This window comes from Helicoverpa zea, chromosome 6 (genome assembly GCF_022581195.2).
Source record: "Helicoverpa zea isolate HzStark_Cry1AcR chromosome 6, ilHelZeax1.1, whole genome shotgun sequence".
Classification (NCBI taxonomy): domain Eukaryota; kingdom Metazoa; phylum Arthropoda; class Insecta; order Lepidoptera; family Noctuidae; genus Helicoverpa; species Helicoverpa zea.
Window position 1 is genome coordinate 10,538,177 of NC_061457.1, and position 24,575 is coordinate 10,562,751.

Sequence of the window (24,575 nt, forward strand, 5' to 3'; positions counted from 1 at the left end):
TCTACATTGTATGTCCTATTTGCTGCACATAGGTACGTCTCCTAGGTGATACGATCCACCTATCATATCACCTATAAAGTAAGCCCTAACAGTAGTCCCTAAGTACAGTCCAATAGCTCTTATGTTCGATTACCTCTCACATTCACTACCAATTTGTAGAATGAACAATTGAGCAGCGTTGATAGCTTGCTACAAATTGAAAAGCGTTTAACAGAAATGATATCGACTTTGCCCACATTTAACGACCCGGCAGATTTCTAGACAAGAGCTAGAAACTGTTAGCTCTTCACAAACAGGTCTGGCGTACTTTCTACCATACCTAGTTCGATTTTATGTCCGTTTACAGTCTTTCTAGTAGTTTTAATATGTTGGACGAGTCGCTGAGATAGTGATTTCCTGATTCTAGATAAGTTAAAACACCATTGTCTATATTCCTAGTTTAGGTAGGTTTTGAAGAGGGTCCTAGTCACAGTAGTATTCTCGTACATCTTTGGTTCCTCGTCCTAGTCGTACTCTATATTTATGGTGCTAGAAGTTCTCAAGGCGTAAGCAAAATAATTTCGCTTGGGTAAACCAACAGATACCTAGATAATAAATTATGTTTTCATCGGCAAGGAAAATCGTCAATCATTCTTTCTATAGTTGAGTGCACTCAATTACCCAGGATTGTAGGTGCAGTATAAATATATGTTGGACCGTTACATTCCCATGCAAATCCTCCAGTTTTCTCAGATAGCAGGAAGCGACGAGCAACGGTACTGCGGTTCAGTTGCCAATCCGCTTACGGCTTACTTTCTTATTAAACACCTATCGGATTAACAGTTCATAACACATGTAGGTCCTACGGTGAGACTGAGTACGGTGTGAACGGTTTTGTCATTGGGACTCCAATGTCAAAATCAAACCTGAGACCTGATTTTTTTAATTATTTATAAGATTATTTTCTTTGCTATAGGCCTTCGTCAGTCGGTTGCTGTGACAACTTACGTTGAAAAAGAATAGTTGTTTTTTCTTATTTTCTTTCTTTAGTTCCATATTTATTTCATAAGCGACGAAAGCTTTTATTAGCGTCATGAAGATTGTCAGCGGTATGTAGTTCAGATGGCAATACAATAGTATGGTCAAACTGATGATAATGGATCCCAGATATATGAACTGGAACTTCATCAGCCTGAATTTATAAAAGCGTGTTTTAAATAAATAATTTATTATAAAATCAAAATAAAACAATTAATAATACTAAAAACATTTTTATTTAAAACATAATTTTAAGGGAAGACCAGTTTATGGTTCAAATTACAAAAAGAAAAAAAAACAATTGCAGTTAAAATAAAAACAAAACATGATCACAAAGATAATATCAACTTTAAATAATAATCACTGACGGTGCGTTGTACTATGTAACTATGACTAAACTATATTTTTACGCTACAAAACCTGACACGTATTTTCATTTTCCCATAACGATGACGATATGGCCAAATTTTTATTTAAAAAATGAGATATATAAACGACTTATCATATAAATTTTCTGTATTTTGTGTCAAATTCAACAGTAACATTATAATAACTTCACTCGCTCGCTTCACATAAGTAATGTAATTACAATAAGGCACTTACTTAGGAAGACATTAAATCAATAAGGCATTTATTTCGATAACTTATTTCTAACTTAACCCTATCGTAATATCTTAACACGAGTATAATAGAATCTATGAAGATGCACGGTTTTGAAGATGAACGTATATGAGGTGTACTTAAAGACAATATAGAATACTCTCATAATTCGTCACTTTAATCAATCACCTGGAATAGGAGATGCTCCTATTGGAATCACATCCTGGATTCATGTCACATATTTTATCACGAAACAGAAACACAGCAATAATAACCTAACTCCTTTACAATATGATCCATAAAAACGTAATTTGAATAACACAAAATATCAACATAAACAAACACACATATAACATAAGACAGTGAAAAACATAATGATAAATACATATTATGTTTATATTGCCTCATATACTTAGGCTTAATTTCGTCGTGATGCGGTTCATTCAACAGACGCATTTGTGCGTTTTTTATTTTTCCTGCGTATTGTTCGAGTTTGCATCTCACAAACAGCGCGTGCATACGACATTCATACTACACGGATATCAGTCACACTTATCAGTGTACTCTTCCGCGATAGCCTGTAACACGTGACTGTAGAAGTCCCGATGCTGCGTGACGCGATCCAATGCGGCGGTGAGGTAGCGCTGCGCGGCGGCGCCGCAGGACGCGGCGGCCAGCCCGTCGCAGCACACCGAGCGTGACGCGAGGCTCAGCGTTATCGCTTGACGCCAGATGCGGGAACTCACTGGAACGAGTAAAGATCACAGCATAAAGATACTTCTTTAGGAATAGTTCCCGTCAGCGACTCCCTGATGGAACTACTTCATATGCTCCTCGATAAAAAGTAAACCAGACAATACTCTGATTTGTAAGCTATATTGTTGGATTGACCTATTTTAAATATAAAAATGGCTCTTTTTTTGTAACGGAGAATCACCGACTCCTTAGTTACAGCGTCTCCCAACTAGTCTAGGAGTTAGAATACCTACCTATCAAGTTAGTTTCGTCAAAACATCGCACACTCACAATAAACTTTCGATAGGGCCCAAGGCCCAAGCGACGCGACGAAGTGCTCAGAATTTAGTTTGGGCAACATCGAGTTTAACGAGAATTTTACTTACAAAAGTGTTGCATATCAGCATCGCAGTGCGTCAACAGCTGCTGGATGGAGGAGGCGCCTTCGATAGGAGGCACGTTGGTTCCCGTCACCACCAAGGAGTTTGATATCACCACCTTCCTGATTACTTCTTCCACTTCTAATGTTAGTGCCTGGAAAAATTGGGATAAATTGAGAAAATATTGTTAATAAAAAGATGATATGTAGTGTAATATACATTAATAATTACAATCATATATAAAAAAATCCTTACCTGGGTGTCAGGGTTACCATTTGCAGTCTTTTTGTTATCATTTTTCATTACGTGTAGCCAGTATGAAGTTGGTATATGCTGCAAAAAAGATGTAGTAAGTTTAAAACATGAAGAATTCTGACATATCATATTACTTCAAAATTCTTCTTCCAAAATCTTCTATGTCAATGCTGTTGTATCAAAGTGCTACCATATTATTATTAAACTTTGATATTTTTAGAATCCTCAAAATACTTTCAACTATTACACTTTTACTTTGTTAAGCAAATGCACATTGTAACTCACATTAGTATCAGCAAGCATCAATATCCTATGGACATGTGGCTGGTCGGTTGTATCCGGTGACAACCGGTTCACGCAGTCAGGGTACATCTCTGCAAGGACCACACTGTTCTCTCCACCCAGCTTCTTCTTACTTTGTTCCTTTATTGCAAGCTCATCGAGTCTGTCGTAGATCAGAGTTGCTACTCTTGGTTTTACACCTAAAATTTAATAATTAATTTTATTTCAACTGACTCAAATGCTGTGAAAATTCTGGAACTTAGAATTAGGACTTACAGTTCAACTGTCAATCTAGTTTATTTATATATGTATAGAAAACAAACATACAAATAGACACTAGACACAACATCTGCAAACTTACCTCAGTCTTGAAATTGTTAGCATGGAAAATCATTCAAAATTATATTATTAATAATGCAGGCAGCTAGAAAGTAGTATTAAAGTAGAGATACACCTGTATTATGTCATTATGAATGGTAGGAAGATTATAAAAAAATCTCATAATATCAAAGTACTTAGAGTATATTTTTGATTCAGGTAACCAAATACTGTGGACTTCAAAACATACCCAAAAACTTGCAATTCTATCATAATTTAAGTCCCCTTTTTACCCCTTCAAATATTTGTTAAATGTAGCCAAATGTACTAGCTTCTTACCAAAATGTGCTGCTGCAACCTCCACATCGGCATCTTCACTCCATGCGAATATCATCTGCACAGTTTGTAGTATGGAGCACTGGAGACGGAAGAAGAAGGAGCCAGCTCTTATCGGAAGCCTCTTGCTGCAACCCTCGCAAATCCACTGCACCCTGGAATTTGGAAATAGAATGGTATTTAGACACACTGATAAAGTTTGTTAGAAAAAAACCTACATTAAAGTTGCATGAATTTTGACCAATTTCTTGTATAGGAAAACTTTTACTGTCTCAAGAACTTAAGTCACTTTTTACCATATGAATTATCTATTCTAAGAAGAAAATAAATGACATGCTCAAGAAAAAATGCAGTGAGTACTGATTACCCCAACTACACTTTTAATAATAGAAAAGCAGAATATCTCATATTTACTTACCTAGTCTTGCCATAAATATTGTAATAAAGAAAAAAGAAAATTGTTAACTGCAAATAACATTTATTACTTTTACAGTGTGTCAGTTTAATACATAAATATAAAACAATTAAAAATATAAAAAGCTTATTCGAAGTGGTCTCCATTGGCTGCAATACAGTCCTTTAAACGATGAGGCCAGTTATCAATAGAAGCACGCACTCTTTCCATGGGAAAATTCTTCACTGCCAATCGTATAGATTGTTTTAGGGACTCCAAATTATCATGGCGTTTAGAGCAAGCTGTACTCTCTAAAACTGACCACAAATCATAATCCAGCGGATTAAGATCGGGACTAGACGACGGCCAGTCTTCAGCTCTGATGAAGTCCGAAACGTTCGATTCCAACCAAGACTGCGTGGACCGAGCTTTATGACCCGGCGCCGAGTCTTGCTGGAAGGACCATACTTGGTTATTGAACATGGTGATGTTAAGGGGCTTAACTACCTTCTCAAGAATGGTATCTTGATACACTTGTGCCGATGTTTTGATACCTTTTTCACAAAAATATGGCTCAGTCACTCCTTCATAGCTAACACCCCACCAAACCATCACTGAAGTCGGATAATGTCCACGTTGCACTCTGTCGACTAATTGGGAAGCTTCCTTAGAGCTTTGAGCATAAATACGGTCATTTTGTTTGTTAAAATGTTGCTCAATTGTAAAAATTTTCTCATCCGTAAACAAAATTTTTCTGTGACCTCCCTTTGCGTACCGCTTCAGTAGTTGTTTCGATTTTACCACCCTATTCTTCTTTAAATTATCAGTTAAGAAATGGCCAGTGCGTCTCTTATAGGCTGCAAGTCCTAAGTCATCTTTTAAAATACGCGACATGGTTCTAGGTGCTATCTTCATTTCCCGAGATAAAATCTTTTGCTTTCGGACAGGATTTCTTCGAATTCTTTCCCTTACTGCTTTGACCACCTTTTTCGTACGAACACTACGTGGACGGCCAGATCTTTTTCTGTCACAAACAGAGGAGGTCTCATTGTACCTATTAATAGCCCGGTACACAAACATTTTACTAATACCAAGTGTATGGAGAGTTTTAAAAATTGCATTTGGCTCCATACCTACTTTGTGTAATGCTATCACAGCGATTCGGTTCTCTTTATCACCCCACACCATTTTAATATCGCAAAATATTTTACAATGTATTGGCGCCAAAATGAGAAAACACAATGAACAATCATATAAAAATGACAGATTCGAAATTCAAATGTAATATTTTTTTATAATTAAGTGTAACAGTATTTATGGCCAGACTAAGTATAGATATGTAGTGACATAATAAAATTATTACACATCAGTATCACATTCAATATAAATAGCTCACCTGTCTATAACTCTAGCTGTCCTACAGACAACTTTACAACCAGGTTTGTCCGAGGGGCACTTGATGGCTTTGGGGAGCAGGCCAAATGCTTGCAGCCTCTCCACAAGCTGGCACTCTAGTCTCAGGTCACCATGGCTGGTTGTTAACTCCTTGTATAACTGCAGGTTACTGCAAGTGTAAATTTATATATTATTATTTTAGTAATTTTTTTAAAAATGTATTAGAAACTTGATAAGTATGGTTGTTAATAACTTGTGTCAGGACCAGAAGCCCTTTTAAAAGCTAAATTCACTAACAACATAAATGTCAGTTCTCTTAAAACAAATGTTTACATTGAAAATTAGTAGTAAAGTTGTTTATATCCAAGTTAACTAACAAAAATCTAATCTCAGAGCAATGTAGTACTGTCCAAGAGTTCTGAAAACCTATTCTTCGATTTTTTGATGCTGTGTAACAAAATACTTTCTAATTTCTGTTTCTTTAGTAAATAGGTTCCTTACTCAGGACTTGTATTAAATGGCAACGTTGGCTCAGTCACTTCTGTTTTGGCATTGCAGTCGTATGTGGTGGAATCTGCTTCCATCATTGTAATGTTTGTTTATTGACTGCTATCATCACTTATTTTACCCGCATCTGCAAAGAAAACAAAACTTTGTAGATCTTCAAAACGCAAACAACTTCATTTCAATATTCATTCCTGTAACTCTAGTTTTATCCTGTGGAATTAAAGTAACAGGTTTTGTTGCGCTTACATTATGATAAGTACCTATTGAAGCGTTAATATTTTCAATTAATAAAATATTTTTGTAAAAATATCCAAGTCTATCCCAGTCCCAGTCATTTTGACATTGACAATATTGGACAAACTTCAAAACTTGTGCTATCACATTGCCACTAAAAAAATATTTGATCACCACACACAAGCGTTGAATACATACTGTAAACGTTTACGTTTATAACATTTTGCCGTCCGCCTCTGTGCATTTAGTTTTGGTAGTAAAGGATTTATTGGCACTGTAGGATCTTTTTTACACGCTTTTTATTAGCTTCACCTGTATGTTTGTATGTTTGTAGGTTTGTTTGTAACCGACTTCTTTGGGCGCGATTTTGACCCACTTTAAACGGCCAGATTGCGTTCAAACTTTGTAGATTTATTGAGGACCGATGACAATACACTAATTTGATAAAATTATTCCATTTTTAACCGACTTCCCAAAAAGGAGGAGGTTCTCAATTCGGCCGGTATGTTTTTTTTCTATGTATGTAGGTACATCGATTACTCCGAGGTTTATAGACCGATTTACGTGATTCTTTTTTTGTTCGACTCGGAATAGCTGCCAGTTGGTCCCATAGTCATCAGATCAGGATCTGATGATGGAGACCAGAGAGGGTCGAGGGAACTCGACAACTGAATATGTAAACTACCTCGTGTTTGGGCTTAAATTATTTGTATTGACAAGACCTTTGCAACAGTGAAGGTTTGGAGCTGACCTGATGATGGAGACCAGAGAAAGTCGAGGGAACTCGACAACTGAATATGTAAACTACCTCGTGTTTGGGCTTAAATTATTTGTATTGACAAGACTTTTGCAACAGTGAAGGTTTGGAGCTGACCTGATGATGGAGACCAGAGAAAGTCGAGGGAACTCGACAACTGAATATGGAAACTACCTCGTGTTTGGGCTTAAATTATTTGTATTGACAAGACCTATGCAACAGTGAAGGTTGGGAGCTGACCTGATGATGGAGACCAGAGAAAGTCGAGGGAACTCGACAACTGAATATGTAAAATACCTCGTTTGGACTTATATTCTTTGTATTGATGAGAACTTCCCACTTGTATGGATAATGACAACTATTCGTATCACTGAAAAGCTTTAAATAAAAAACTTTTTACAAAAAAATTAAACCGACTTCCCAAAACACTAAAAAGCAAAAAAAAATACTAATTTTAGGTGCATCGGCCTAGAAGTCGGTGGCAAAATTAACTTAGTAACATCCATTAGACACCGACTTCTAGGCTTTTCAATTTGCAAAATATGATTTTTGTTAATTTATATAATTTTTATCTATAGTCGATAAGGTAAGAAAATTAATTAAAATTGTCTATAATTTTTCTCTACAGTCGATAAGGCAGGACTCGATGTTAATTTCTATTTCCAATAATTATCTTTAGCCGTTTTCTCTAATATTGACAAATTTTATACTAAAGAGAATTTTAATCCTACAAAACAAATAATAGTTTTAAAACAAACTAAAAAGTAGAAAATAAATAATAGTTTAAAAAAACTAAAAAACACGCTTTTTATAGAAAACCGAACTAAAAAATAGAAAATAAATTTTAATGAATTTAAATTAAGAAAATAGTGTTAAAAATTTCAATGAATATAAATTAATAATAGTGTGAATACAAAAAAAATATTAAAAAAAAGCGTGGGGTGCTTTTTAAGGTATTATCGAAATGAAAATCACTCTACTCATATCTGTCAATAAAATATTGATAACTATTGACACCATGCACCCCACGCTTTTTTTTTAATATATTTTTTTTGTATTCACACTATTATTAATTTATATTCATTGAAATTTTTAACACTATTTTCTTAATTTAAATTCATTAAAATTTATTTTCTATTTTTTAGTTCGGTTTTCTATAAAAAGCGTGTTTTTTAGTTTTTTTAAACTATTATTTATGAATAAACATTTCCAAGACAAACATGAATAAAAATTTCTGGATTTGGTCCCCGCGCTCAAGGCCTGCGATAGAAGCTATGCAATAGCTTAAAAGTTCTGAAACCTAAAATCTCGGGATTCAATACACTGCAAATAAAATGAAAATTATGTACTGACAACCCTGAGATGCGTCTAGTTTCGTAAATAGTTCCGCCCGCCCGCGCCGCGTTTTGTTATGGTTTTGTTGTATTTTAATGTCAAAGTTAGTGTCATGTTGCTTTTGCTTGGGTTTTAATTTACACATGTTTGGATTCAAAATTTAACAATAAATTGTGTTAAATTGTTATCAATCATTAAACTAAAGTGAAGTGTTTGCAAATCTACATGCACCATGTAAGTATTTTCTTATAGCATGATAATTTTCTGTCAACTTGTCGGACTTACATTGATCGTGATTATTTCGATTTACCGATCTGAGATGTATCGATAAGAACCAAATTTAAATTAACTTTAAAATTATAATAATATAAATTGAATATATATCTGGATACATGTCATCATCACAACTCTTTAATAGAAATTGAACAATGCAAAAAATCAATACCTACCTCCTGAAACCTTCCTAATTTTGCTTTACTGTATGACTGACGCAAAATTAATTTAATAATTGACAAATTACAAAATAAAACCACATATTGACTAACATTTTAGATTGATAAATTGTGGTAGATTAATACAATATAAAACTAAGCAAATCAAAATCATTTATTTCAGTTTACCACTCCTTGAAAAATTAAGGCTGAACTGTAATTTCATCCATATATCAAACTATTTAGAAACATATACCATGATTCATTACAATTCAATAATTGTAAGTAAACATAATTATAGTGTTATAAAGCTACGTTTAAACAATCAATATTAGTCACTCAGTATTGGTTGTTATTTCCTGTAATTAAATGCTAACAATATAATTGTTCACTTCAGCACCAATTGCTTTCAGTAAATTGTAAATTATGATAGAGAATTAAATAATAATGGCCTTACTACAAAAACTTTAACCACTGTTTTACACTTGTCTATAAAAAATTTTGCTCCAAAATGAACCATATGTCAACGTCATAATTTGACATTTTTTTAGACAAGTCTTAAACTGACGTTAAAAAGTTTTTGTGGTAAGACGGTAAAAATTTAACAAGATCATCAGAAATAAAAAAAAATATGGCCACTAATTCCACAATCTAGTAAATCTATCTATACTAATAAACCAAACAAACAACTACTTAGTGACTAATTTCTATTACTAAGGGTTTTGCCAAAGACTTCTCAGGAACAGCTGTTCAACCATATTAAAAGTAATCCATGACTTTCCTTCATAAATGCGTTACCCTGTGCCGATCATGTATAACCAATAGCTTCAATCATAAATGGAATATTTTTTCTTGAATCAGTAGTTCCTAAGATGTGTTTGACCACACAAAAAGCAGATTACAATACAATAAGTTAACATAAGTTTCATACAATTCACATAAGTAGGAAGAAAATTTTATTTAATTTTCAAGGCAAAGAAATAGCAATTCCTTTTGTTTCACTATTGGGTAATACTGACTATATTACAATCAGAAACTTAAACTACTCGCTCAATATTGATGATGGGTAGGTGTTACTAAACTTATCAAACAAGTGCTGAAAACATCCGGATGTGATAACAATTCCAGTAAATATCATTTTGTGACAAATGTTAGCATCACCTTCAAATATTTATTTTAGGAAGCTCAAAGTTATACCTACTTGGAAACAGAAATGACTTTTCAATTCATATTGATTTAATTAAAGCTTCAAAATTTATTTATTCTTCAAAGCACTCTCAACAAATAAGATATGAGGATCGGCGCTAATCAAAACTTCAGAAGCCGAGTTAAAGTATGATACGAGACCGCCTTTCCCCCTTTTCTATGGCAGTTACTTGTAGACGCAATAGAGGCTAATAGAACAATCCAGAAGTTCCCATAACATGTTAAACACACCTAAATGATATTACATATAAGGCGAATAAAGCAACTTTATCTGATCTCCACAAATGTGCTCCCATTACCATCTGTGCTAACTGGGAAGTAATAAAAACAATGCAAACTACTATTACCGAGCGAGTTTCAGAAATGATAAGTTTGAATGTGTATTTCATGTGTTCCGTGGCGTGCGTGATTAAGGGCGATAGTTAGTGCAGTGACGCAACGCGCGTATTTTCGGCGGCAATATAACGTATTTCGTCCATAACGGTCGTGCTGAAATGTGAACCGACGCAGCGCCGACAACTGCCCGAACTTCGCTATTAATTGAGCTATTAACTGCGAAAATTTATTCGTTACATACACAGATATTTAGTTCACACTTGTTTAGAAATAGTCCGTTTACGACAACTTATAATTGACTTTTATTGCGCTTCCCGGTGTGCTTAAGTTAACATCTCCCAGAAAATCTCATAACAATCCAGGATGTCATCGTAAACCAGCATTTGGGCTTATACGCACTTCAAATACATACGTAGTCGTACTTAGGTATTGTCGTAATTTATTGAGTGTTCTTAGAATACGTTCTTCTTTTGTCACTCCAAAGTGAATGGTCGCAGTTAATTATCCGCATCTATCTTTCGTTTTCTCGAAATGTTTATTGAGTACTTGGTACTCGCTGCTAAGAGATTTCGAATTTCTATATAGAATAATAATCTTAGCCATTCTAGGATTGAAGACCTATTAAATTTATGATGTGGATCCATTTGTCATTTGGCTAAACGATAGTGTTAAAAACTCTGAGCCAAAGTAGTGAATAAGGAGAAATCAAACTTCTGTTTTGAAATGTTCTCAGTTGGCTAGCAAGGTAGGCTCCGGACAGGAACTACCTAATTCAACTAGGCAAGCTGATATCACAAAGCTTAAAAAACATGCCAATAATCAGTCTAGAACAGCTATTTATTAAGGCTTGAATGAATCACGAGAATCATCTCTCTCATCATTTCAGGTAAACAGGCAGCATTCTTTTTATCCAACAACTATTTATCAAGCTGTTGATTTGCATCCGTGCCATATTCAAGGATGTAATTATGCTAATGATTGTCGACCCAAATCACCAAAAAAATTGGTACGTAATTTTTTTTTTTTTTTAATTATTTTTTTCGGCATTCCGTCAATGTCATCTAGCCGTATTTAAACTTGGCGCGTGTGTTACTGGCCTTAAAACCGTGCTGCGCCCTCACACAAACGCAAACACAAAGCATACGCAACGTTTTATTCATAAAATTGGATTATTTCTGAAATACTTTGACATTACAATGACAAAAAAAGCAGTGCATATTAGTTACTTCCCGTCTACTGTAGTTCCAATCGATTATTTACGTATGTTATGTCCTCCTCCTGAAGTATGGCACAAATGCAAATCAACAACTTGTAGGTACTGATATTTCAAAAAGTACAATGTACAGCAGTCAGGTATCCCAATAAGTAGGTCGAATTTAGTAAGTGTTATTTTCTCAACGTTGCTCTAATCCAGTGGTTCTTAACCGGTGGTCCGCGGACCACTGGTGGTCCCTGGAGGCATTCCAAGTGGTCCGCGAAGCTTAGCTTCGCGACGTTGCTATACGTTATCTAACTTAATTTTTATCGACTTATAACTGCGAGCGGGGGTTTTCGCATGGACGTATATCGGGTGTATCGTACCTAGTAATTTGTAATTTTGGTTTTGAGTCTTAAAAAATAATTAAAATTTCGCGCTCGCTTCGCTCGCGTATTCAGAAACTGTATGCCTTTATTTTTGCATTTGTCAACAAACAAAAAGTTAAGTACGTTTGGGCTAAATTTTACGTAATATTTGGTTGAAGTCCGATAAAAATTTCGCGCTCGCTTCGCTCGCGTATTCAGAAACTATTTGTCCTTATTTTTGCATTTGTCAACAAACGAAAAGTTAAGTACGTTTGGGCTACATTTTACGTAATATTTGGTTTAAGTCCGATAAAAATTTCGCGCTCGCTTCGCTCGCGCATTTGGAAACTACATAGGCAAGTTTTTCTTGACCTGACCCAAAAATTCAGTTTTTTTTTTTTTTTTTGCATAAATAATAAAGAAATGAGTACTAATTTAGGTAAACCGATGAGGTGGTCCCGGCAAGACAAACTTTAGTCAAAGTGGTCCCTCATGTCAAAAAGGTTAAGAACCACTGCTCTAATCACTGCGCTGGCCATCCATGACTGTTTTGGTTGCGATTCTTTTGTTTTCTCATCAGCCAGTCATCGGCAGTATGCAATAATTGTCAAGGTCTGCTATAATTGTATAAGGAAAAGTTTTTTTCATTGATCTTAGTGGTCAATTAGTTCTTCATAATCCTTTTCGATGGAGAACTAGGCAAAATTTAGAAAAGGGAACATTAAAATAAGTCATTAACATGTATTCAGGCTACTGAGTCAACAACATCTGTATTTGCCATCTGGTACCTTAATCAAAGAACTAACGAGTATTTTTTGTCTAAAATATAACTGGGCCGTTATATTTGAATAGCAGAATCTGGTAAGATAGCCAGATAAATGGGTCACTAATACTATTAACATACTTTGTCACATAGAAAAGCTGTGAATGAGCCCATTGGCAAATGCAAGCATAATTTACCCAGTTTGAGAAAGCGGATAGTTTCGAGATTGATGACTCTATCAGCTCAATAAAAGCTTCGACGGAGCCGCCATAACTTACACGCGGTACATTAATATTTACTGAGATTCGTGTAGTACAAAGGTATTATAGATAGATGCTTTCAAGCCTCGGGATGGATGTCGCAAGCAAAATGTGTGAGTATGTCGCCTCCAAGCAATTACATGCAACATTAGCGATGAGACGCTAGATGTTACATCGCTGCAGCCATCAACGCAATTTGCTAGCAAAATATTTTGGTACAAACTTGTGCACTCAAAACATTATTACCATGCTTGTGCAATAACTTCAGGAGCTTTAAATGATAATGTGCTGGGAACAAAGACAGTTTTGCAAGTACAAGCGTAGGAACCAGTTTCATTTTACGTGTTTCAATATCGGATGGACAATAACCAGAGACGGTGTGCGTTTATTGCAATAGTATCAGTAGTATCGTGTAGGGCACGCATAACAACTTTAAATGCTCCTTTGAAACAAGACATCGCTGACGTCAGCTATTCATGTTTCCATTTAACCTCTCGCCATTCGCCACGTTTGCCCACATTGACGAAGCGCAGCCAATTTCGAGGTCGCCAGTCATGGACGCCGCATTCTAGACCAAAGAGGATTTATATCTGACACTACGAGGCCTCGAGTTCAAAGCACAGACACAAAGTTGACAGAGGTCAACTTGGCAAATACAGAAACTTAACACAAAAGTGCAATTTCTTCTAGGAAGCTATTAAATATTATTTATCTTATAACTGTATAAAAATGTTCCATTGTTCCTAAATTAGGCTTGATTACAATTCAGGCGGTATGGGCGTGGGCGAACTGGGATTGTTTACAGAGTTCCTCGACTCCCAAAGGCGCCTTAACGACGGACGCACTTTCTACATGAGCACAAGTTTAAATCACGATATTGATATTATCTTTAACTGTTTTCCTTTTCTTGAAACGAATAAAGGCATGTAATTTCTGCATAGAAAGTGGTTTGACATCCATCCTCCCTTTTGTGCAGATAATATTTTTAGCACGATGATAACTTGATAAGTCGAAATGAAGAGATTATGAATGATACCGAGGCCTTGAACTAAAATTCGATATAGAATGGAGCAGCACGCCACTTTTCACCAAAAACATAGCATGAACCGGCATTTCGTGTCTTCGTATCATCAGTGTGTTGTTCATGACAAATGAAATTAATGGTCGTTTCAGGAAACTTTGTCTTTTGCCTTTCTTCGAGTAAAGCTCATTTTGATAGTGTCTCTTCTGATTAAAATGAATCACTCCTTTTTTGCCTTAGTTTTGGGAATTTTGTGAATATGTTTTTTTTTTATTAGTTTTGTTGATATTTGTATTTAAATTGCGTATAATAAATAAACATAAATAAGTAAAATTACGTACTATACGTAAATCCCCCTACATATACTTTTTAGGATAAGCCCCAAAAATGTCAGCCCTATGTCAACTTTGTTCACAATTTCACCGTTCTCCGCACTCAATTGCAAATCCCTTCTCGGTTTCCTACTTTTTGCCTCGATATTATTTATACCTCTGTTGTTTGAAACAAAGAAATGTACAATATCTGAAGCAAATACACGTTCGTGGCCGTGAAAACTTTTATAGGTTCTAACATTAGCTACAAAGAAAACTAACACGTACAAACCAACTCCGATAAGCAGATGTAACATAGTTTTACTACAAACCAATCACGTATTCATAATTGCCTTATATAGTACCTGATACCAGATTAAATACCAATCTTTGCTGCCCCTAACGTGTCGATAATTGTGATAGCCTTGGTAGAATCCGATGTTTCTGAATATAGAAACATGAACTCGTATAAATCAACGCATGAGCATCAGCATAAATCGCGTTAATCCCGACGGACGGGCGTCATACATTAGTTTATTGATCACGAATCGAATATGCGCTCAAGTCATACATTGTTTGTAGTCGAGTTACCATCTTCAAAGGCATCTTCAGCAGATCGATCCAAGAATGACATTCAATGTGTGTCTAAGCCCCATTGGGGATCTAAAATTAGAATCGAAGAGCATAAAACCTTACAGTCAATTTTGCAGACATGCTGCCAATGCCAGAATATTAAGTTTACTCGGACGACTTTACACTTCCTCGCTTCCAAACTTAATTAAGTTTTTAATAAACATGAAATAATACTACGTTTATTGATATGCCAGTTTAGGGCGGCAATAAACACATTTTAACCCGGCCTTAATTGCTCAGAGCGTGATTAGTATAAATAGTAGCTCTTGACAATTGATTTAAAACACTCTTCCTACGATCTATCGGAACTCAAGAGGCTGCAAGACTGATGGTTCATTTGCAGCTTGCTTGATTTGAAAGTTTATCTGACGTGAATAGATCCGAGTTGTTTTGTTGTGTGTCTGTCGGCTGGAGAAGCAGGTATGTGCGGAACGTCGCCCGCTCGGTTATAATTAGCAGTCTTTTGACACTCTAGCACTTTCTACGGCAGTCTTCCTGGAAAATCTCTTCAGTTGACAGATGCTAGACTGGATATTTTCACACCTAGTTTTAATTGCAATTCCCGTATTATTTTTAATAATATCTGCACCCCATCTCTGGGGATATCCATTTTGGTTTGTTACATATTACAAAATATTTGTGACGACAATGTTTTCCAGAATTTTCCCGAAATATATTCGATCTCAGATGCCAAATAATAACTAGTTTAGGATCCTATCAAAATCACCAAATTCCATCCTCGAGGTGCTGCACGCAGCTATCTATCTGTGCCTGATTCGATCTTATCATAAATATTTCTCATTCCGCGACACTGACTATTAGATCTTCAACATCATGTTCATACGTTTGATTTATCTTAACAGGCTTAAACCTAATTTAATTTCTAGAAAGATGATTAGACACACTAGCTTGAAGAGTGCGTGCTATTGAGCTACCAATCACAAAGTAAAGAGGTGTGAAAAAGTATGTTGACACAGTCCATTCAACTTCAATTTGTTAGGTTTACAATTCTTGTTATTATACCTATGTTAAGGTTATTAAGTTTGATTGAAATTTTAAATGCTAAGGAAATGGGTGTAGTATTAGATAGGATGTTCTTTAAGTAATGAATACAAGAGAATACACGTAAATCCCAGGAGAAGCTAGGAATACGACAAATTAACGATATAGCACCCGCTCGCTCACAAAATATTGCCAAACTGGTGGTATATCTCCCAGTATTAGACAATTTACCGACAGAATTCACTAGGATATTTGAAACAAATATTTCACAAGTTCTCTAAAATTGGACCGAAATTTGTTTTGTGAGAGAACAAATAGCGAGCAAATTCAGCCTGCAGGTTGGGAAACTGGTTTGTTATGCCGTCGGCAGGTAAGATTGCATATTTTATTCCTGAGGTACCAGTAAGAACCTCTAACTTTTGGCCTAGTGTTACTTAAAAATAGAAAGCATTCTATTGTCTTATGTGGGAAAAACTGCGCAAAGTAAATTACGCCGGTAAACGCTTTCGCTACTCTGCTGGAATAGTTCCCTGACAGAGAAGATGGCGACATTGAACATTATGTGAATTTAATACCATAAATCATTTTAATTCTACCTAAATTTTATTCAGCGGAAACGCGTAGACATGTTGTATAAGATAGTCCTGAGATAACAATAACTTTTGCTATCAAAACCAAAGTTGTGCTAACTAAACTAACTTAACTGATTGAACAGAGTTTGCTGGACGAGCTAGTTTAGATAAGTAATATTTAAACCTGACGAAAACACAATACTGGATAATGATTTATTCAAAAACTTTATTAATAACAAAAGTTTTCAGACGGTCCGAAGTTGAGCATAGCTAGCTGTTTATATCAATACCACAGAATTTTAAATCGAGAATTTAATTAAAATTCGGAGATTGTTTTCAAAATAAACAATGTCGTCATGTGTTGGTTAGATCAGCAATTGAAACGTTTCCTCAATGGCAGGAAGATGCGTATGGCATAAACACGTTCGCGTATATCCGCACTGTTTAATTGGCGCAGTCTCCGTCCGCACTGATTGCGCATCAAACGGCACAGTGAAAGCCAACTGATACATTTACTAATGACTCGTTGTTCTAATCACTGTGAGAATATTTGAATATCATTCCAACTACATACATAATGTATACCTCGCGTACGTAAGACACTTTTGTCTTCCTACCAAGACAAAACTGCATAATTAATACCACAGGCAAATTGAAAAATATTAATAACCAACTTTATAGTTTACATTTAATTAACCGTTGCGGATGTAATGCAAAAAGTATTTATTAACATCCAATGTAACGAAGAGATTTTATCTCTGATGGAATTATAGACCGAGAGCTCTATGTAATTGAGTGTAATACGAATACGATTCATACGCGGAACAAGATATTTTTTATTGTGAACTTTCACCTACACAATGGAAGCTTTGTAACAAAGCATGTAATAGCTAAAAATTGATTTTTTTATCCCACGAGAGAAGAATCTACCGTCTACGTCCCATTTGTACCTACGTGTGCACGTGTTCACGTAATATCGAAGAAGTAGAGTTATCTATGGGAATTTATGTATTGGGTTATGTATGAAAGTTACTTATTAGTAATCGTAATTACTTTTTACGTTATCTTTGTTGTAAGAAAAAATCAGTTGCATGCTCTAGTAGCGCATTTACGACACTACCTCGTCCAACAACCTATGCATATGCTCGTTGTTTCGATATAATACAAGTAACGCGTTATTTTGGTGTCACGGACTACGCTGCGTGCAACGCGCTGACCTCTCAATGCGGTGTACGCAGGCTCCGCCGCAGACCTCAAAACTGGGTCATTCGACCGCCGGCGCCACCCGAAAATGTCGCTCAAAATATTCAATCTCCATTCCCGAACACTTCTTAGCAGACGAAACCACGTAGGCGTGAAACTGTCAAAATGTAATCATCTCTCAACATAGAATGTTTCCTTTCCTTCTGTTTCCGGGTTCTAAAGTATTCTTAGTTTCCCCGGAATTGCGCAAACAGCCGTAATGTGCGAATATAGGTCTTACATTCAGTCACGTTGCGTTGCGTTGCACGTTAGATCATATGAGATTTATATGTGATTGATTGTGCTCTACTAAATATCATGTTGCATTTGCATCGAATGCGGCGCGAATTCGTCACTAAGTCACAATGCGTTCATTTACTTGCGCCTTAGCAATTTCCTGTCATGTGCCACGTGTTCCCCGGCGTCAGTTACTCACTATCCTTATTCATTTTATATTTTTGTTGTTGGCCGTTTTATGTTTCCTTTTTCCAAAACAAGTGACTTAAAGCTCTAATGATTACTCATTGTAGAAGATAATCTTTATTCATTAGAATGTATTTTATCGAATGTTCAGAATTCTGACATCATTATAAAACTCGCACTTTTGGGCCAATTAGTTGTTGGTAACTTATCAGAATCATTGATCGCGGTTTTAAGTATACTTAATTAAATTAACCTCGAAATAATTTTGTAGTTACAAAGGAACATGAAAGCTCGAATAAGAGCAGGTTTGGCACTTTCCAATGGAGTGTGTGCAACAAAAGGAAACCAGAGCAGGCTTTACGAAAGATCACCTGATTGGTTCCAGCGCAGTAAATTATTCTACGCAAGCTATATAGGTATGAGAAGTTGTTTACAAAAATGATATTAATTCTAATTTAACGGAAATCAACTATGAGAAAATATACATGTTCGTGTCTTGAAAAACAGTTTATTATGAAAGGAAAATAAACGAGCAAGTTTATCAGCCTACATGTGGACCGACGTTCAATCTAGATACGGCCCGTCAAACGTCCGGGTAAAATTAGCTTGGTGCTTGAGCTTACTCTTTTCGCTGTATCGCTATCGGTTTAAACCAATAAATAGGATTCTGATAACATTATCAATGTCTGGTATAATTTATTCTACATTTTCAAAAGGAGTATCATTAAACCGTGGTTTACTTGGAATATTGGGGGATATTTTTAACAATATTCCAAAATGTTATATTCTTTTTATCATTTTATTAATCTTAATTTTTTCCTGCAATAAAAAAAAAACTAAAGATTTTCCTTTATTCAATTCTAGATACAAAACGTAGTTGCAGTCTAATTCTCTTTTGGTTGCATCGCTAGTTCAGCAGTAACCATGCAGTCACGTTCACCCTCGCGTCTGCGCTGGACGCGTGCGTTGTGGTTCTTACTTCATCTAATGTTTATAGTTTTTCCGCTGTTCACTTCATGTTCTAAAGGACTTGATCAGATCGTGCTACTCTGACTGTGACTTTGTTTATGAAGTGCAAACCGGATTTTGGACTGAACATTGGTTGTTTCCTTTCTGTTGGATGTCGTGTAAGTACTTAGTTTATTTGTATTCCAGCGTCTACTGCTTGGGCTTTATTGCGGATATGAATTTTATTTTATGATAAACTTAGCTTGATTTTTTATCTTGATCTATACTCTTTATTTCTGTATGTTAATGTTCGTGTATCGAGATACATAATATGATAGGTTTGCAATATCTAATAGTTGGCATAGCCGGCGCAAGCCGACGTGCGGCGCCCGTTTTGAGACCGGTTCGAAAGTGAGTGTTTTGTTGACGAAACCGGATCGGTTAATAATTACAAACATAATGGAAGCATGCATCTGCTGCACAATGTTTTCCTACACTTCGTTAAACATGCAAAATGTATGTAACAAAAGAGCAACAAAGCAGTTCAGGAGATCAACTCGATCCAAAGATGTTAGATTTGTTTGATGAAATTCGAAGACATTGCTCACTTTATTCTTCGGGTTCCTGTCTCCTCAGCGGTATTCTAAAGGATTCTTCAAATTTCCAATATTGTAAAATTAATTCACATTTTCATTACTTTTGTGCTCAAGGAAAATATAGATAAAAGAGTTCGTGCTTAGCATAAGGTCTTTTTTGTAAGCCTGCAAAACCTCTAGAACACTTTTTTGGTTGTGAACAGACTTGTTTATTTTTACAGCACGTAAGTAGTTTGTAAATGAATAAACTCAACATCGGCGATCGGGCGTCGAACCCGTTAGATCGTTTTTAGAGCGACGACCTTGTAAGACTTAGCTTAGATTAGTTTAGATCTAAGGGACTTGTTTCCCTTTGATGAAGATCCCTTATAAACCTGGGGTTTGCATGCCTGCAGCTATGTACAGGAAAGAGAATAGAAAATAATCTTTACACTCAGTGCCAAAAAAAATGATTAAACTTAGCAGTAAATATTCCAAAAGCCATATTGAGTGATGACGCCATCCATTTTACCTCCAGCGAGTCTAGATTTAGATCCGCACAATTTTTTGTTGGGTACATGATGTATTGTTAAAATTAATTGGTTTGAAATACGTAGGCGATTTGCTTAAAAAAATCGAAGAGCTGTCTTGTATTTAGTTAGTTTTTTAATGTATCATGTTTTATTATAAAAGCGAAAAATATATTCTTCTTTTGTTGGTATCGTTGGTTTCCGCAAGCGTTTTCCTCACAATTTCCCGTAGCGAGTGTTCTCATCGTTCTGTGGCCTATTTTCCATTGAAGTAGTGTCGCGTCTAGGGTAACACAGACGACGCCGGAGAGTCTGACGCTTGTTCCACACTTACGAGGCTCGTCAGCGACCACACTTGCCTCAATGCCATATTTTAAAATGTCATGATGCCATGCATACTTAAGATTGAAAGTCTTGTCACGAGCTTTCAAGTTTCTACAATAATATGTAAACGGAGTAGATCAACCTACGTTTCTGATTAAAGTCTTTGAATAACTGTGCCTATCTGGAAAAGAAACTGAGTATCCTCGTCTCTCTAAAACAGAATTTTCATTTTCAAGTTTTTATTTACATGTGGTCCTGTACAGTCCACCTATTTACTCATTGCGAGGTCTTGCCAACCGTTAACTTGCCTTATGATAATAATTTATTGGGACGTGCATAATACAGAAGTTATATGTACCATTATTCTTTTGTCCGTCTGCTTCATTGTCTGGGCTTTGTGAGAGTTGCAGCAATGTTCATTATAATAATGAATGTTGCCTCCGTTAATATTTTCTAAGTGTACCAAGAAAATATTTGCATCATCCACTAAGTGCTTGTTTGATGAATAGTGTATCGGTTCCTACTTGCACTGGAATAGTGCCAACTTTTTGATGATGTCAGACTAGGTCTATATTTTTGCAGTAAATATTTTTTCGATTTGGTAGCATTATCGTTTCAAAGTCAGGAACTTTATTTGTTTGCGAGTGTGTATTTTGGTGCAGCATCTCGTTTTCCAGACGTACGGAACGGATATGTTTATCGTCTAGTTATAGGAGTTTGATCGTAAAATCGCAGCGGTTGGCTGTCGAACTTTGTGCGTGTTTACTTTGCGTGGAACGCGTTTTCTATATGTATAAACATTTTTTAGTTTCCTTCTTTGACTTGACTACTTAAATATTATACCGATTTATCCATCACGCGACAGCAAATAGTAGGCGCCGGATCGTCGCGACTATGTAAGGTTTTTGCGAAAACTTGTCTTACCTCAATAGGTTATTGTTACGCGACCTTTTATGTCGAACCTCATGGGAGCATCCATTTTAGGTAACCTTTATTCCATAACAAAGGCACAGGTCGGTTATTCATGGATGATATTTATGGGTCTATTAGTTTGTATTTGATAGAATGGTTGGTTGCTTTCGTGTATCCCTATATAAATTACCTACTACTTAGAAGTTGAACCTTCGTAAATTAACCATGACGCCAATCCAATTTAGCCATTTTCAATTGTTTTTCGTTTGTCACAGTATAATGTGAGTGATAAAGACGTGACAAGCCGACTGAATCGTTTCCCCGTCACCCACACTTTCCCGGATGTAGTCGACTATTTTGCGCCTTTGGCACTTCCATTGTATGCAGTCCTCGTAACCGCCAATCTTTGTGATTGCTTGTGATGTAACGTCTAACGAGCTAAGGTGACCAATGGCAATTTTCTGTAAATAAACATCGAGCCTATCGCATATTTTGTACAGTGCAAAGCCATTAACAGTATTGCACATGAACGGTCAGTAATAACGGGAGATTCAGTATATTCATTAAGCAAGAAAATACAATTGTGTAATCGAATACAGCATGGAGCAACCGTCTGCAGAAAAAGAATATAAGAAATGTTGATCAATATGCGGACTTGGTCGCGGCACGATGCAAAACAAAGGAGCAACGAACTTGGAGGAAGAGTCCTTGCCATAAACGCTTCTCTAGCACCATAACCGAACAGACGGCAAGTGATTCACGTGACAGATTTTATTTCGGGTATTGATTACTGCAGGAACTGTTACATCACTTCTATTAATGGCTACTGTGTAATCACTATCAGGTAGTAGACAACCAAATAAAGTTTCATTCATGATTATGACAATTAAAACAGTTGCAGAACATTCCTAAAGAAGCGCCCTAAAATAGGCAACCAAAATGTACGGCGAAAGCTTGGATAGCTCGATGAAATAGACGGGCAGAAATTAACCAAACATCTAATAAATTCCGACCACTATCTCAGACAATTTGCTCTCCTTAGCGTGATAAATGAAACTATATTTCTCATAATTTATGACGAGCATAAGCTTGGTGTAGCAGTGTTCTATTACTGAACCTACAAGTAAAAAGATAAGTTTTTATAAAGTGTATTTTATAACGGTGCCACATATAAAAACTTTGTACTTTAGACTACAGTTAGGGCTATAGGGTCACGATTCATGCGTGTGTTATGCATAAAATTACACGTTTGATCCCTATGGAGGGGGAGCCTGGTAGTTTATACAGAACATACCTAATAGAGGTTGAATAACTTGAACCTTAGTTGATGTCTCTTGGATATTGAAAAATGATTGGGTTCTTTAAGGATACAGATCATGGACACGCGAATTGTAAGTTTCTGAATCACCTATCTCTTCTTGAAGATTTTTATACATCTCTACTTTTGATTCAATGAAGGTATCTTCTTTATAAACATTCCCTTCCAACAGGACTGTTTTCTGTTTAATATTTTATCTGGGGTCACACGTGTTTTGGCCTGGTTGTGTACAAAAAACACGTGCTCTTGACACAGCTGCCGTCTATCTATTTTGGTGCCGTCAAATGAGTTTTTCCCTTCCATGTGTTTATTAATTATGGTGGGTGCCGTGGTTTAACCGTTGTGTTTTATCAATTAATGCTGTATTTTCCTAGTTTTGTGGATCATACCTATGAAGTTATGTTTTTGTTGGAGAACTCTGAAATAAATGAAGTGGTCTGTGCGTTAAGGCTTATTAACCGATTGAAGTTAATAACATATTCATTATCATTATATTTATAACCCTAAATAGCCATAATCAAGTTGTTACTTTATTACGCAATGCTTAGTTCTAATTATTTTTTAACGGATCTGGCATTCATTATTTCGACTCAAACGGATCATTCGAGCGCGTGTTGATTACAAATGTATTAGTATTTATTAAAGCAATTTGACTTTCCTGTTATTGTGCGAGTACGTCATAATTTTATAAATAGTTCATTAACGTCTGATTAGCACAACGGCTATTGAACGCCGTGATAATTTGTTCTGGAGCGCTGAAATCTTTCAACTAATTAATCGTGCTTGTACGAAATTTTATAAATAGCTCTGAGCGAAAGACTGCTTTAAAATGATGTGCATAATTACTACTTTTAAAAACAGTATCAAAGGCTGAGCTTGTGGTTAGAGGTAATTATTTAAATCGTATTTATTTCATCGACTACCTTGTAACTTCTTCACGGCATCTCAGAAAGCCCAAACAAGATTCCTGCAGAATGTACCAACTGCATCTGGATATCTGTTTCTAAATTCGCATCCAGTTTATAAGCTGGTAGTAAACAATTGGTCGCACGTGGTGATTTACGCTCTCTCGTACATATAATATATCTAAGTGTTCGTAATGAATAGACATTCGCGTGTGGTCGCTGCCGGCTGCGGGTTGGCCTGGCGCTAACGGAAGTCGGTTGTTTAGCGAATCAGCAGAGTTAGGGTGCTTTTGGACTGTGGTCACGTATTTTTTTGAGTGTAGGTGCTGCATGTACGTGTAGTGTCGGTAGGTGGATTTAAGTAAGAAGTGTTTCAGCTGATGCTGTTGAGAAGTTGTGTATTTTTTGTATTTCTTGTTATCCAATTCGGGACGAAGACCGAGTCCCTTTTGTTTTCCGATTTTGTTTTCAAAATGTTTTTCCGTTTACGTATATTTAATTAAACACCTGAAAATGCAATTCACAAAATGTTTCTGTAACTTTATTTTAGAAAAATAATTGCTGTAAATTACATGGCGGTCTATGTGCAGATACCTTTATCGTATCGCACCGAGTGTATTTATGTACGCCAGCTTGGGAGACCGGCCTTCACCCGACCGTCAGCGGCCAGCGGCGATTATCCCATTACCAGCGACTTCACCGTCTAACCCCGTCATCAGTATAATAGGCCTAATAAGTACTAGATAAGTGGACTA

At 36.0% G+C, this 24,575-nt stretch overlaps 2 protein-coding genes across 6 annotated transcripts in view; one reads left to right on the forward strand and one right to left on the reverse strand.

Moving 5' to 3' along the window:
- Nucleotides 1-1,394: 1,394 nt before the first annotated feature.
- LOC124631274 lies at nucleotides 1,395-6,572 on the reverse strand. 2 transcript variants are annotated; one of them, XM_047165586.1, is made up of 8 exons: nucleotides 6,466-6,572; nucleotides 6,214-6,346; nucleotides 5,714-5,881; nucleotides 3,927-4,078; nucleotides 3,273-3,469; nucleotides 2,988-3,065; nucleotides 2,739-2,886; nucleotides 1,395-2,362 (listed from the first exon to the last, which is right to left on the reverse strand). In XM_047165586.1, exons 2-8 carry the CDS (start codon nucleotides 6,297-6,299, stop codon nucleotides 2,160-2,162), a joined length of 1,032 nt encoding a protein of 343 aa, XP_047021542.1. In that variant the 5' UTR covers nucleotides 6,300-6,346; nucleotides 6,466-6,572; the 3' UTR covers nucleotides 1,395-2,159. The 2 variants fall into 2 exon arrangements, with proteins under 2 accessions (XP_047021542.1, XP_047021543.1); XM_047165587.1 differs by having other exon boundaries at nucleotides 6,480-6,569.
- A 2,027-nt stretch (nucleotides 6,573-8,599) lies between these two features.
- LOC124631334 (adventurous-gliding motility protein Z) overlaps nucleotides 8,600-24,575 on the forward strand; it is a 49,111-nt gene continuing 33,135 nt past the window's right edge. Inside the window, exons 1-2 of one of the 4 annotated variants that reach the window (XM_047165685.1) lie at nucleotides 8,626-8,779; nucleotides 11,405-11,524. The gene's annotated coding sequence lies outside the window, so the exon portion shown is untranslated. Of the gene's footprint in view, nucleotides 8,780-11,404; nucleotides 11,525-19,228; nucleotides 19,436-24,030; nucleotides 24,168-24,575 lie in introns of those variants that run through there. The other 3 variants (XM_047165683.1, XM_047165682.1, XM_047165686.1) reach the window with 3 other exon arrangements.